Below are 16182 nucleotides of genomic sequence, written 5' to 3'. Positions count from 1 at the left end.
CAAAATACTTCATTAAAAAATTCAGATCCATTTTTGCAAGAAACCAGCTTTAAGAGCCAGTTTCTTAAACCAGCTTTTAACCACGCTAAAGAGTTGTTGCTGTGTGAAGTGTGGTGGTGTAATGGCATATTTTGTAAGTGTTGCTGTAACATGTGCTAGGTTTCACAGTTTCATTGACTCAGTTAGGGTCAAAGAGTAGTGTAATAGGTACTTCTGATATGCACATCTCCAATGGGGAGACATGACCAGAGAAAAGGGCATTTACAATGAAAGCAACTGAGAAAACCTCTGGGTGATGTACAGGTATATGCAAAGCATTGCAGAGGTGGTGGAGAATAAGGGACTGGGACTGCTGCTACTCTCTTCCTTGGGATTTCAGGAACAAACATGTAATTTCCAATCAACATAATAGTTTATCATGGGCAGACAAAGTAGATAATTCAGATTAGGAGTTCCTGGCTTCTTCAGTCAATTGTCCCTTGTCTGTTCATCACTGTGTAGCTTCCTTACCTTTATGGAAGCATGGGGGATGCTTTCACCAGAAATGGTTCTAAAATCTCTAAAAAGATAAAAGGTTCTAAAAAGATAAACAGCTGAAAGGCTATACTAGGAAACAGGCCAACACAACATAATTCAGGTAAAACTGAATGAGTAAAAACTTAAATGAGTAAAACTGATACAAAATGCTCTGCTCAAGATGATTCTTAATGGAAAGAAGCATTATTTGAATAAACCATATATATATATATATTTCATTTAGTATGCCTTTAATTATCTCAGAAATGTTTTGTTAATAAAATGAAATGTATTGATGCTGCTCTTATGCCTGATGTAAGTTGTTGTTCTCTGTGAATTCTGGTCCTTTTCATGAGACTTTAGACCATGGAATGACATTACTCATTGCCTACTTTCTCTACCCTAAACTAGGACATGTAATCAGATAAATAACCTCACCCTACAAAAGAGAATAAAAGAATGAGCAACCATATATTAACTCACCTGTGCCTCTTGGTGCTTTTTCTAAACTGGTATTTTTGTCATCCAAGCTTCCATCAAAAGAAACACAATTTTTTGATTAAAACTTTCATTTCCATCAGAAAATAAAATATATTTTAACCAGCTTTTCTGAATCCAGTGATTATCCATGAGAGGACACACTCCTTATGCTTCTTCCTAGCAGCCACAGCAGCTCAGCTAGGAGATGGGCGGGCTGCAACAAGCAATGCTGCAGTGAAGCAGAGGAGCACTCTGAGTATGACTGTGCTCCTCCTTCAGAAAATTCCCATTTCATTATAAGAAGAAATCACCTGTGATTCTTTACCATCTTCACATGAACCACAAACTGGTTCCCATCATTTATATTAGTCCCTCTACTTCCCAAGTGCTCTGTTTACCCTTGTAACCCATTTTATCTCCTGAGCCATATTTGCTCATTTGACTAAACCCTGCAGAAGACCTTGGCAGGGCTCTGTCTTCGCTGACTGGTTTGACAGATGTCCAAGTAACAAAACTCTTGATGGATGCCTGTGCTGGGATCATGTTAGTTCAGTGCCTGACACGCCATTGTATGTGAGGAGGGCTGCTTCAGACATGAGGGGGTGAATGGAATCAGGTGGTAGTGAGGCTGAAAATATTAACAAAAAAGATTAAAGGGAAATTGAGTTGAGTTGTGCTACAAAAAGTAATGCTGGAGAGAAATGAAGAGGATGGAAACAAGAAATGGAAATAAGAGAAAACTAGAAAAGCCAAAATGCAGAAGAGGAAGAAATAGGGGCACACACACACACAAACCACACATAGAAATACCAAATATAGAGAAATGTCAGAGGGAGCAAAAAGCCAGGGGCAAACAGAAGAAGGAAAGTTTGAAGAAAATAATGAGAAAAAAAAAAAAAAAGTTATAGTGACAATATAGTGACAACATGGGATGGTAATGTTAAAAAAAAAATAAACAGGTCATAGATTATCCGAGTTGGAAGGGACCCACAAGGATCATTGAGTCCAACTCCTAATATAATAGTTAATCGGGTAATATAAAATACCTGAATGTAAAAATATAGTTTACATTTTGTGGTCTGAAAGAATGATGGGGAGACCAGAACCTCAGCTGGTGGCTAGTGTTTTTAATCAGATTACACTGATATAAATTTAACTGAATGAACGTGAAAGCAAGGAGGAACAGAATACAATATATGTGCTGCATCTCTTTTAGAATCATAGAAACATCCTGAGTCATTCCAGAAGAAACACGTGGATCCTGGAATAAATCATAGAGTGGTTTTGTTTTCCTTATCTTTCAATATTTTCTTTCTTTAATTAGTGGTGGCAGAAAACTAACATGTGGTGAGATTTGAAAAACCACAGTAACCATACTAGCTAAACGAGAGTAAATTTCCTTTCAGAGCTCTACATGTACAAAAGCAAACTACATGTGGGGGCTTCATTTGCATAGCATGCAGATTTTCAAATAGGTGTCTTAAAAAGAAAAAAACCCTTTCCATTCGCCACAGTGTGAAGGTGAAGCACAAAGTGTCTGCAAGGAAGGCTGTCTGGGCTTTGTAACTAGGTCAAAAGAAAATGCACTAAGGAGGTAAGTTGCACCAGCTATCTTTTATTAATTTGGGCATTAACCTAAGTGGATTTAATTTTTCTCTTTCTGAAAGACTGTTATTCCTGCTGAATTTTGACTATATTGCAGATTAAACATAAGATACATTGAAATTGGAAAGAACATGAGTATGGAAAAAAATGAGCAAAGTTTTTGTAGTGGGTAATCTAAAATTCGGATTTATCTTTTAATGAAACAAGCCATCCCATTACATTGAGTCACATTCCATGAAACAGAGTTGATAATATTTAGTTGCTTCTGAGCCTACGCTGTTAGTTTTCAAAATGTGGGCTGGTGTCTGGAAGAGATGCTGTTTACTATTACTAGTAGAAGACGTGCGTGTTTGAATACGGATTACAATCCTCATGAATTTGTTTGGTGATTTGAAGTCACATCCATTTTTATAATACAGAGGGAATTTCTACTTATATCCCTGTACCAACACAGAAAGTGTTCCTACTCTCAATGTGCTTTTTTTAACAGGATTGGGGCCCGTGTTTCAAAATGTCAGATATGGTGAGCAGGAATCAGTGCTTTGCTTCAGATAGCGTTTAGACAGAAAGTTATCTGTAACCAGGATCTAGGCTGACATATATATCTGTTATTACAAAAAGTATATGCACCTTATCTTATCAAAAGTAGATTCCTCACAGCACTTCAAGGACAGGAAAATTAGAAATGAAACTTATATTTCCTTTTCAAGAAAGTATAGAAGATGCCTTATGAGCCTCATCTGTAGCCCAAATCAGAGGTAACATAGGCAATCTCTGTTACTGCATTTTGAAATGTAAATAACTTAGCGAAACAATACAAAATTATTTTATATATATATATATTTTAAAGTAAAATCTCTTCTTAGCAAAGATTAACAGAGTGTCCTGAAGTCCTGAAAACTCATGAGGCTTTGATGGTGAAAATTATTATGAATTATGAAATAAATAGTACAATGAGAAATACTTCATTATTGTGACTGAGGATGTCTCGAAAGAGTCACAGGATCTGGGCATACTGCCAGTCATCTCAATGAACAAAACCAAAACGCCATGCGATAGTTTTACACCTTCCCCGACATTGCTCATGCATCCTCTCCACTCACATTGCGCTGCTCTCTGATGCTAACCAGTGTCTCGGCTCTACCTGCTGCTGGTCTTCCCAGGCTGCTGAAAAGATGGGTGTCCTGCGTGTGCTGTGAGTCACTGAGCCTGGGTGCCTTCAGAACAATGGGGCAGCTGCCAAGGATACACAAACTGTCCCACAGCGGGCCAAAGGCCCACTCAGTGCCGTGTCTTGCTTGTGAAAGCAGCCAGAGGCAGACACCTAGGGTGAAGAAACACCTGCCTTGTGGTGCTTGTCCAGGGATCCGTGTGCAGTTCTCAGGAATCCACCTTTAGCCAAATTTCCTGGGCTGGGGGCTTCCCGCAGCCTGTTAGGAATAACAGCCTCCATGGACCTATCAGATCTGTGCCTGCCTAATCCCTCTTTGAACTCATGTATGTTTTTCCTCTGTGATATCCAGAAGCAAAAAAATCCCCCAATTTTATCAGTGCAGTGTGATGATATCTTACTTTACGTGATAGCTTCACAGGCAGCGATCTGTGTGCTTTCATTGTGTGACTCAGTAAATAATTATTTTGCATTCATACCCTCCCCAGACTCATGTATCATGTCTAAGTAGTCTCTTTTCCAGGCTGACTTTTTCATCTTTCTTCAGCTAGTTGAAACACACTCCTGATTACTATATAGTATTAATCTTGCCTTGCCATATGCCTCCCGAGAGCAAATGAGCAGAACGACATTGTAGTTGTGCTGTGGGGGCCTGGCAGATTTCTACAGAAGTATTAAGTTGATTTCCATTTTCTTATTTCCTGCTTTTCTAATTATTCTTAACAAAAATATCACCCTTTTATGCTGAGTTTTGTGGAGATTGAGATAAAGTAGAACAGCCTCCAGACCATTTAGGACATTATAATATAATACCGATGCATTTGAAAAGAAATGGAAGGTCGTAGGCAACTAGAGAAGGACAGATCTCTAAAAGATGTCCTAGGTACCTAGAGAGAAATGGAGTCACTTGTGGTAGTCAGACTCCAAAACCTCATGCCCATCCCATTGCCACAGATCAGCAAATTTTTGACTGTTGCTGCAACTCAGTTCTCTAACTGCAACTGCTGGCTTGATTTATCAGAATCAGAAAACTGAAAACAGAAATTTAAAATGGAGACAATCTTCATCATCTGCTACAGTTGTTTCTCTTTGCCTTCTATATTAACACATCTCTGAAATTTAACGAGGTCCATGATGACAGGCAATGATTTAGTCTGAACAACAATAAGAAAGCAATGAAGATTTTTTTTCTCAGCAGTAACAGTCAAAGCATTCATGGGTGTGTCAACATACACACACCTAGAGAGGGAAAAAACAAAATCCTCATTTCAGGGTTTTTAAGGATCTATGTCAAATCACATTTTGACATGGTGCAACATTTCTGTTTCATTCTCTGTGTATGATTTGTGGAAAGCAGTACCATACTTCAGTGGCTAGGGAATCACTGGCATTGTGAAATACACTGTTTTGAAAAAAAATATGAGCATAGCATCTCTCATCCTGTATTTCTTTATGTTCATCTTTCTGTTAAGCTAGGCATAGCTTACAAGGCTATCCGGTGTCTCTAATGACAAAACAAGACTCAACTAAATGCTCACAGACAATTTATGAAATAAGAAATTAGAATGTAATTTTAACTTTATTTTTCCTCTGCTAACATGAAAATCTAAATTGCATTCAAATACTAAGGACTGAGGTGGGGGAAAGAATATTTACAGGTTTTTAAATTGAGGAATCATAAAATGAGGTATTTTCACGTCTAGTTACAGCTAACTTTAACAACAGACCTGAACAAATCACAGAACCATAGAATGATTTGGGTTGGAAAAAAACCTTTAAAGATAATCTGGTATGAATTCCCCCATACCTTCCTCCAGATCAGGTTGCTCAAGACCCCATCCAGCCTGACCCTGAACACTTTCAGGAGTTGGACATGTTTGTACCAAGCAGACAAATACAATTATATTTTCCATCTTTATCTGGGTATTTGCTTATTTTATTAGTGGCTCAGGCAAAAGATTTGAATAATGTGCACCTTAATGTATGACAGTTTCTTATTTTTTCTTCAGAAAACAGTTCTTAGTCAGTTTTGTAGTTAATGCTTGCTCTAATTTTGCAGTTCTTCATGACTTTCAGTGCAACCTTTGCGGAAATAGGCCATCATTCAGGAAGTGTTCTGAGGACAGTGACAATTGACACCTTATCTCTTATGATTCTACTGCTAGCAGCTTGTCTATTTAAAAACAATATCACATTATATAGGTAATTGAATTAGTAAATGACTTGCCTCCAGCTTGCATGTCTCCAGCACAGATAAGGTTAAGTATTTTCCTTTACGTAAGAAAGCAGGTTATTGTTATTTCTTGACAGGAGGAAGTGGTAATAATTTCAATTGAACTCTGTACCTTTGACTAATGCTGTCTATTGAGGCTGATTGTAAATGTGCTTGAGACAGCCACAAAAGAATGTAACGGAATCACACACCCTCTTCGATCTGTTCTTCTGACCATTTTCAAATCTGGTAAGTACTAACATAAGATAGTTTATCTGTAATGTGTGGTGAATGTACTAAATCACATGCATGTCTAGGAGTGTGCTTACAATGGTAGGTAATGCTTAAAAAATAATTATTGTTTTCCTCCAAGTGCTGAGAATTTTTTTCCTTATAGAAATCTGTCTTTTTCCTGAGGTTTTTCTTTGGTTCGTCTTTTGCTTGTAGAATTCCAAACACTTTGCACTGAAGAATGCATTTTAGTCCTCTTTTTGAGTTTTTACATACTGCTTTCATAGTGAAAAGAAATGTTAATGTAGATAGAATGGAAAATATTAGGGTAAAAAATACAAGGCTTATATGACATTTAATATGCAGAACCTGAGTGTGTTTGTGTACATGTGCATAGACGTGCCAATATGCAATATACAAAGAATATTAGAACATACTCAACCCTTACACATGTGGAAATTTATTTTTGATAATTGCCTAATACATTAGTGCTAAATAAAGCCATAAATATGCAGATTATAAATTATAAAACTGCCTATTGTAAGACTGTTGGAGAGATTTAATTTATGGTGGGGTAAAGTGCTTAAAGAGGTTCTGATTCACCCTCCTTTGCAGCCAGTGCACCTTCCTAATAACTCCAGTGAATGCTGTTTCAAAATCATAAAAGGAAATCAGCTCAAGAGATTTAAATCAGGTCCTAAATCTGATCTTTGCTATTCTGGTTTCAGTTTGAATCTTTATCTACTGCTCTTGTAGCAACCAGCCTCGGGAAGCTTTTGCTGGGCAGTGGAAGTACTTTTGTGAAGAAATGTGTGACTGCTGGTGTCCTTGTGAATTTCTGTATCACTAGAGAAAGCATGAAGCTCTCCTGTGCTCAGTAGCTTTCTGCTGAGCACTTCTGAGGAGCAGTGAGCCTTTCTTCAGTGCTATTCTGAAGAGGTGTCCTTACAGACTCTAAGAAACACTTGTACTTCCCTTCTTCAATTGTGTTCACCCTGCCTTCTTCTCTGTACACTTTATACTAATGTTTAAGAGTTACTTTGGCAACATGGAATATGGAGCACATTTTTTTTTAGAGAGAATATATACCATCAGGCTCTTTGTATGCTACAACCACGTACATCCTAGAAAGATATTTGTCATTCCTTTTTTTTTTTTTTTTTTTTTCCAACAATAAAATAGCAGTTCCTAAAATAATAACCTAGAATAACCTAGACAGGTATCCATTTAGTGCTGACTGAGGAGTTACTGTGCTGACAGCCTGGTGCAAAGGGTAACAGGGACACCGAGAAGGGGGGGGGGTGTCTGCCTGGTGGGGGGCAGAGGAGGGTAAAGCAGCAGATGGAGACTAGGGGTGCTCAGAGAACACAGGCCAGGAACCACAGCCCTAGGTGAACTGTACAGCATCACTGCTTGCTTTATACACCTTTGCACTTCAGAGAGACACTTTAAATTGTTAAAGTTTGCTTCAGAAAGCATTCAAGACTTTCAGGCTGTCGTACACCAGCAGCTTTTAAAAATCAGCTTTGAAACGGTGGCAGAGGAAGCTGGAGTGGTGGGTGAAGGTTTCTTTAAAGGAAAGGAAAGCCAGAGAAGCTGTGATGCTTAGATAACATCATATTGTATGGGTTTCTACCCATCTGAAGACCTGCAATGTGAGCCAGCCCCCTCACATGAGTCACACAGAGTCTGATCCTCCTTACGCCTTTGGACAGTGAGGAGTCTTTAGTTCCTTCCCTCCCCCAGCTTCCTTCTAATGTCTGTACTGCATCTGCCCCACTTTTACAGATTATCAGTCTCTCCCTTTTTCAAAACTCAGGTAATTCCCAAACAGGAAGGGTAAATATAGACTTAAGATTGACCCACGTATACTTCCTAATTAGCAACACAACTAGTAAAAAGCAGAGAAACTCTGAATTAAACTGACATTCACACTCTTGGCAAATAAAGGGCCAGTCCCTGCTGGTATGGGCAGTTCTCATGGAGCAGGTAAGGGAAAGGACGGGAAGACTGATTTCACGCAGGGGAATGCTGAGGAGCTAAATCTCCTGCCCCTGGGCTCCTGTGTGAGGTTAAGCGAGTCATTTAAATCCAGCTTTGTGCATGTGGCCACCAATGGTATGTTCCCCATTTTATCCACCTGTGTCTTCAGACCCTGTGGTCTGATATGCAGAAGTCTGAGCCTCCCTACAACCAGAGTCAATGGATTTAGTAATTTACGTAACTGAAGTACTGTACTGCATAATGCTAGGCACTACTAAAAGTGATGTTGGGGTGGGGGACAAGTGCCTCGAACTGAACATCCCAAGTGAATACTTACAGTAATTACAGTAATGACTCAGTGCTCTAGTTCCTTCTCTGTAAAACAAAGATCATGCAAAAAAAAAAAAAATAAAATAAATGGTGCATTATTATTACAGAATATAGTAAGGTGCTGCTGTTTTACTGTTCTATATACATCTCAATACACTAATTTACATTGTCATACAAAGTTTTTGAAAGTAGAATGTCATTTGTTCATATTTCTTGTGGTGCAAGGTCAATGTGAACTGAGAATCACATATTCTCATGTATCGCTTATTAATTCTCTCTGAATAAACAATCCGTATGTAAGACTGTACTCATAATCATACCCATACAAACCATCCACCCTCCCAGCTGCACAAAGTGCTGCAGTGATGTGTGATTTGTTGAGATGCTATCTTGTTGATATATCTAAAGTGAGATGATTCTTTGAATAACTTGTATTTCCAGTTGTTTTCCTACTTGTCCACATTTCCTGTGCTGCCTTCCCCATCAAACTCTTTCTTTTTTTTTTCTTTTTTTCTTTTTTTTTTTTCATTTTCAGAAGTCCTTGGAAAGCATTTTGTTCTTCTTCTCCACACATATATATATATAACCTTTTCAGAAGTGTACTGGCAAAATGAATATCGTAAGTACTCAATTAACATACTACATCAGTAGATAATAAAGCAATGAACCTGACAGTCCCAGCTCTTTGAGGCTGCTGGTCCAACTGCCATAATTTCAGGAGTGACATAATTTCAGGAGTGACAGTGAAAATGCATGCCGTTTCTTAGATTTGTTACCTCCTCATTTAACAACCAGTCTGGTGTCTGCATTGCAAGGAACTGCATCTCAGGCTAGCTATCCCAGAATTTAGATTCTTCTGTGATGGCAAATTATTCCTTTCTGCATAATGTGTTTAGGGATGGAATCCTTTGGGCCATCCCAAAAGATTATCTCCATGTTTATAGTTTAATTAAGATTTTGTGAACTTCACTAGTTAGTTCTTTTATGTGTGCTCTGCAGTGTTAAACACATTTGTAATTTGGGCGGGTGGAAACTGTAAAACAGGTAGTACTGGAGGAAACAACGCTACTATGGACTGTCTTAAGAGAAACTTGATATGGGCTTGAAGCTGAGGGGTAGGAAGTGCAGGACAGAAATGTTACAGTTACTATAAAGGAAATGTCACTTCCATTTCAAATCAGCAAAGCCATTACTATATCGTATTTGTATAGTGTTGTTACCTATCATCTTTCAATTATATAGAAATTGAGGAGATTTAAAGTGTGATTTAACTTGTGATCTTCTTTTTTTACAGACAGAGTCTAGTGTCACAGAGTATATGTATGATTCAGACTATCCTTCTCAAATTGCACAACCCTGCTCTAAGGGGGAAGTGAGGACCTTCACAAAAGCATTTCTACCAGTTGCATACTCGTTGATTTGTATCATCGGCCTAGTTGGTAACATCTTTGTAGTGATGACCTTTGCTTTATATGAAAGAACCAAGTCCATGACAGATGTTTACCTCTTCAACATGGCCATCGCAGACATACTGTTTGTTCTCACCCTCCCACTGTGGGCAGTGAACTATGCTGCTGACAAATGGATTTTCGGTAATTTCATTTGCAAAATGGCCAGAGGTATCTATGCGATCAACTTCAGCTGTGGCATGCTGCTTTTGGCCTTTATCAGTGTGGACCGGTACATTGCAATCGTACAGGCAACAAAGTCATTTAAACTAAGGGCAAGAACACTTGCATACAGTAAACTGATTTGTTTGGCTGTGTGGGTATCATCAATTTTAATTTCCAGTTCCTCTTTTCTATACAGTGAAAGTTACAACTTCTCTGTCAACGAAACCAAAAATATTTGTGATCACAGATTTGACAAAATGGCCGAAAGCACTATGCTGAAATCACTGCTGTTGTGTCTACAAGTTGGATTTGGATTTTTTTTACCTTTCATATTTATGTTTTTTTGCTATACATTCATAATCAAATCCTTGCAACAAGCACAGAATTCGAAGAGAAACAAAGCAATTCGTGTGATTGTATTAATTGTAGCTGTTTTCCTAGTTTGCCAGGTACCCTATAACATTGTTCTTCTTGTGGCAGCTGTAAATATGGGTAAGATGGACAAATCTTGTGACTCTGAAAAGGCAATGGCCTATGCAAAATACACCACTGAAGCCATAGCATTTTTACACTGTTGCCTGAACCCTGTGCTCTATGCATTTATTGGAGTGAAGTTTAGAAGTTACTTTGTGAAGATAATGAAGGACTTATGGTGCATGAGACACAAGAAATACAATAAACGTGGTTCAAGGACAAATTCTGATATTTATCATTCAAGACAGACTAGTGAAATTCTGACTGACAATGCATCTTCTTTTACAATATAATACAATTTGAAAAATATTATTACTGAAGGACTCTGCTCACCAAGCAACCCAAACCAGCCTCACTATGCCTGTGGTAGCCAGTCTTTTGGGCTTCTCTGCACCTCAAATGGAGCTCTCATGACCTACAACTCCTTTCAGGAAAACAATTAAGATAAAATAACAACCTGTCCTGTGGAAAACTGAAGTCTTGTTCACCTCTCTTAACGTTCACGTTCTTCTAAAGTGCACTCTTGTGAATTTTACAGAGGAATATTTATTGTTTTTAATAATAATAATTAATAAAAAACAAGTGTCTTCTCTGTTGTACATCACTGAAATATCTCAGAAGTACTAAGTAAATGAATCAGTCTATGTCTGGCTCATTCTACTTACATTTACGTTGTTGCTATTAACTGTTTTTACCTGGAAATCTTATTTAAGTGTAGGTCTCCATGGTGCTTTTGCTGCAGACAGCTCATTTTATAACACCAACCTAAAATATGGCATTTTGAGCTAAGTATGGCAAGCAGAGCTAACATAGAAATGAAGAAACAGGCTCAAGGATTCTGGAATAGGTGGGCTTAGGTGTCAGGTCTCATAAATCTTTGCACAGTTCTGTGATCCACCTGCTCATTGGGAATTGCAGAAGGTTACACCAAAGCTGAGACTGGTTAAAGCCAACAGAGACGTGCCTACAACGTTACAATAAATAAATAACACAAAATAAAGAGAGCTTTGCAACATGCACAGAAAGGTTTTCTGAAATCTGCTTAGACTATTTTCTGAACAGAGAAAGCAGCTTTATCTGAGAGATTCTTCCCTTCATTTGGCACTAAATTCCAGTTCTGCCTTCAGTTGAAGCTGTTCAGCTTGTAAACATTTTTCTGTGTTGTTGTTTCTTTATGTTGTTATTTTTTTCTTTTTAGCTGAAATTCACACTCCACTTTCTAGAAGCTAGAAAAATGAACAGAAATGTAATTATTCAAATTCCAACTCTCTCTCTCTCTTTTTTTTTTTTTTTTTTTTGACTAGATTTGTCAAAAAACATGCATTTCTTTGTATTTCGCTATTGTTCACAAAGTTTCCTTAGGAAGAGATTTACTATTCCTAAGTATGTATGTATGAAATTTATTCTGTTAGCTCCAAAATTATTAAGGTCTATGCCTAGAAATAAAACCAGAATCTGACTTAATTCAGCCAAAATTTTTACTGCGTCAACATTTATCTCACTCTGCATATAAGGATATTTCTAATAAATTCAATTAGTTTTACGCAGTAAACCCTCAGTGGAACTTGTGTTCACCACCTTGTAACTGTGCGGGATGTGGAAAGGTAGAGAGGAACAGGATCTGATGCATTTTATAGAGCTGGAGGGCAGAGGGGCAGAGCGGGACGTAGGAGAGGACAAGAACACATGTGCTACCTGCTTGCAATCTGCTGAAGTTCCTACCACAAATTAATGCAATGGGCAGATCACAGTTTGCCTTGGATGTCTTCTTTTATACTCATGGCTGAGGAGACAGAGAAAGAAGTAACCACATCTTTCAGTGGCAATCCAAAGGGCCAAGAGAGGCAGTGCTGGAGCTGAAGAAGATTTGAGGAAGGGTGTTGATATGGTACGACTTGAAATTGGTACTGCTTGTGCTGGTGTAATCCGTCCTTGTTTACAGTACACTGTGAGGTTCTTAATATCAGTGTCAGATGCGATAAAGATTGTATGCATTTATCATCACTGAATAGTAACTTAGGCAAGAATATAATGCAAAATAATGTAAATGCGTATGTGTGCATTTGCTGTACGATTTTCTGCATGAGAATTCAACAAATAAAAAATGTTACCGAAAAGGAAAGAACAGCCTCATCTCTAAGTTTCTTGCTACACTTATTACCTTGAAAATTCTCTTAATCAGTGCAAAATCTCTCATGCCTGAGGACAGCATGTCACCCTCAGGATCTGGATCAGGGACCTATGCCCTGCTGCACTGACTTAAACCCACCCGGCACCACAACAGCTCTCAGGCGGACCCCTGTGAGGCCTGAGCAAAGCCTGCAGCCTCCTGTAGTCCCTGCAGCCACGTCTGCAGGGCTTGTCATCAGCCCCTGACAACCTTGGTAAAAAAATCACTTGAGGTACAGCTGAAACCGTGAATGATGTCCCCATCTCTGGGACAAATGGGGTGAGAGGGTGGGAGGAGCTCACAAGAGGCTGCTGAGCAGGTAGAAATGGGGCTCCAACCAGTGGGGAACAGGCTTGGTGTCCTTACAGTTTTTACTTGGATTTGGTAGGCAACTACAGAAGTGTGGGTTGTTAAACATTTAATTTACACATAATATCTCCTTAATTTGTGTGTGTGAGAAAGAAATCTACTCTCAGATAAAAGATTGAGACCAGTTCAGAGTGAAAGCATGGGAAGGGCAGAACCCAACTGCTAGGCATTGGGTAGCTGATGGTCAGCAGATGTCACTGGTGATCCTCCACCTCCAGACATTCAGAGTCTTTTGTTCAATGAGCACATCAGCAGAACTGGCAGGTAAGCTCAGGTTGGTGCTGGGAGTTTAAGGAATGAAAAGGGCATAGATTTATAGGAAAGTGGGTGGTATTCTCACTGCAGAATAACTTTTCAGAGCTTGCTATGGATGCTGTTTTTTACTAAAATAACGTTGTGGTAGCTGTGCAGTACACTGCACAGTCAATACATGGTGAAAAATTATTTTGTGTTGCATGTATTTCAGCAGTTATTTTTGAAGAAAAAAATAATAGTTTTTAGATGGATCTTCATTTTCTATTATGTTTAAAGACAGAAGAATACATACTGTGTTGTGTCAAGGCATAGACATAGAAAATGCAGCTGATAAGTTTTGACAAGACAATTCATATCCTACTTCAGCTGGAGGCCGGGGTTGGGCTGTGGTATTGGTTGCATGTACAAATTCTTTACTTGTGAGTGGATTTCATTCTGCTTTTGGTTGCTACATGGGGGCTTTGCCTGACAGTTCTCATTCAAGTGGTTCAGAAGGAGGTAGTCATCTGTGCGTAAAATAAATCTTTAACATCTCAGTGTAGACAGCCTAACTAAATCTGTTTTCTGACACATATCTTGAAAACTGACCTGACTTACTGACCAGCTTCCCATAAAGAGTGTCAGTTTTCTTCCCATGATATTTAAATTCTGTTTGCTAATTTTTCTGTTGATATATTCATTTTCTTAAAAGAGTGATCACTATAAGCTAGTGAACCTGCAAAAGAGTCATACTGAACAGAGGAGACGAAAGTCATTTGGGCCTTGCTACTTGGAAGGACAGGCAGAGGAAAGAAGGTGAAAATTTTGTGCAAAGAGAGCTAATGGTTAGAGATTATGGGTAGAAACTGAAGAGAAACAGGACAAAACAGTCTGGAGAGGAACTTTCTTTTTTTTTTTTATAGAAGGTTATTGGTAACTGATGATTAAGTACATAACAGGTGTAACTGATAACTCTACTTTTAATCTTTGTAGGGCAATCTTACTGTGTAGAATTGGGAAAAATTGGGGAATTGCCAGTTTTACTGATAAAAGTACTATGAAAATGGTATTTGAGGTTTTGAGAACTTGGAATGAATTTAAAAAATAGATTTTGATTCAGTGAAAATCATCAAGTTTTCAAAATGTCAAAACAGTATATCTCATGAAACATCTAAAATGTGTTGATGTTTCCGGTTAGTTTTCAGATACTGTAATTAAAACCAAGGAAATGATTTCACAAAACCACTGAAAGAATCTCATAATCTGTTTTTTCGGCTGTTGCTGAGCAACCAGGATATTCCCACCACCACCCACCTGTGGGTTTGGAGCTCATACCCTCTTGAAAGGAGCCCATGCAAAGTACAGATCCCCTTCCTTCTCCTACACCCCCCCAAAAAAAAATAAAAAGAGGATGCTTCACCCTTAAAGTGTGCTACGCGTATATCTCTAATTCTCTTCTGGGTAGTGTAGTTGCAGGTCCTTCAGGCTGAAGAAGGAATTAAATAACATCTCCTCTTGTGGACAAATGACATAACCTGATGGTAAAGATGTGACCACTAAGCAAGTAGTTGGTCTCTGACAGCTTTGAACAGAACTAAGTTCCTTTTATTACAAATTCCTTAAAAAAAATTCTCCATTTTTTGTTGAATGAACTATATTATCTAACCTGAGTTGAAAATTGTCTAGGTTTTACATAGTCAAAAAAAAAAAAAAAAAAAAAAAAAAAAAAAAAGACCAATTCATTTAAAAGCTATTTTAATAGTGAAAGTTTTTATTGACCAATCAGGATCCTTTCCCTATCAAACTGAAAAACTTATTGCTTGTGCAATTTCATAACTGAAATCTGTAGTTTTTTTTGTTTTATTTTATTTTTTGATTTATTGTATTACGTAACTCAATTGTATATCCTAATGCATGACTCATATTTTTAAAGAAATCATCCTCTTCCATTTATTTTTCATTGTTTTTTAATGAGAAATATGTGATGAATTACTGTTATCAATTTGATCTATATATAAAGACAAGTTAAAACAATTAAATCAACATTCTTCTATCAAAATGTTTTAAAGCTCTTATTCAGTTGTTATAGTTTTGCCATTCCTAAACAATTATTATAGTTCATACAAAATAATTTAATTAATATATATTCAATCTGTAGTAACTGGAATTTATTTATAAACCTATTTCACTGAGAATTAGGGGAAATAGAGAATATTCAGCTCCTTTCATAAGAAACAAGGGAGTAAGAGATGAAGATTGGAGAAAGAGCTTTTTTTCAAAATAGAAAATATTTGTGCTCTTGATTTATATGAACAATAGATAGCCCTGTTGTTTTAGCACAGAACATGGTAGATTTAGTTATGATGTGTTTGTGCTTAATTTTATTTGGTAAGTAGGAATTATAAAGAAAAAAACCTACCTAATTACCAGAAATTTGTTGTCGGTTTTGTTGATTATTTGTTTATTTGTTTGATGTTGTTTGTTTCTTAGCCTGGATTGGATTATCCAGCTATGGCTTGGTTGTGATATCTGGTCCCATTTCTGAAAAAAATTTACAGACATACGGAGCCGTTAAAGTAGTTATAACTGTAACTCAACTTGCTGTCCTTGATTTTATTTGTTCATCTTTTGTTAGTACTCTGTTTTTAATCTATGGACATCTTGTAGTTATCAGATCAAGTTGTGCTTCTATTCCAGGTAATTTGTTAATATTTTTTACTAGGATCAAGCTCTTAGCAAAATATTATTATTAAAACATTTCTAGGTTCTGTCTTCCATTAAAAATTACAGAATG

General features: G+C 37.6%; 1 protein-coding gene across 2 annotated transcripts; it reads left to right on the top strand.

Annotated features, from left to right (window-relative positions):
• The first annotated feature begins 2442 nt into the window (after positions 1 to 2442).
• On the top strand, positions 2443 to 12734 carry CCR6 (C-C motif chemokine receptor 6). Of its 2 annotated transcripts, XM_021272260.4 has the most exons (4): positions 2443 to 2590; positions 6083 to 6233; positions 9064 to 9147; positions 9823 to 12734. In XM_021272260.4, the coding sequence occupies exons 3-4, from the start codon at positions 9139 to 9141 to the stop codon at positions 10906 to 10908; spliced, it is 1095 nt and encodes a 364-aa protein (XP_021127935.1). In that variant the 5' UTR covers positions 2443 to 2590; positions 6083 to 6233; positions 9064 to 9138; the 3' UTR covers positions 10909 to 12734. The 2 variants fall into 2 exon arrangements, with proteins under 2 accessions (XP_021127935.1, XP_005019277.1); XM_005019220.6 differs by lacking the exon at positions 6083 to 6233 and having other exon boundaries at positions 2479 to 2590.
• Positions 12735 to 16182: the final 3448 nt, after the last annotated feature.

This window comes from Anas platyrhynchos, chromosome 3 (genome assembly GCF_047663525.1).
Source record: "Anas platyrhynchos isolate ZD024472 breed Pekin duck chromosome 3, IASCAAS_PekinDuck_T2T, whole genome shotgun sequence".
NCBI classification, from domain to species: domain Eukaryota; kingdom Metazoa; phylum Chordata; class Aves; order Anseriformes; family Anatidae; genus Anas; species Anas platyrhynchos.
This window is presented reverse-complemented; position numbering and strand designations above follow the sequence as displayed.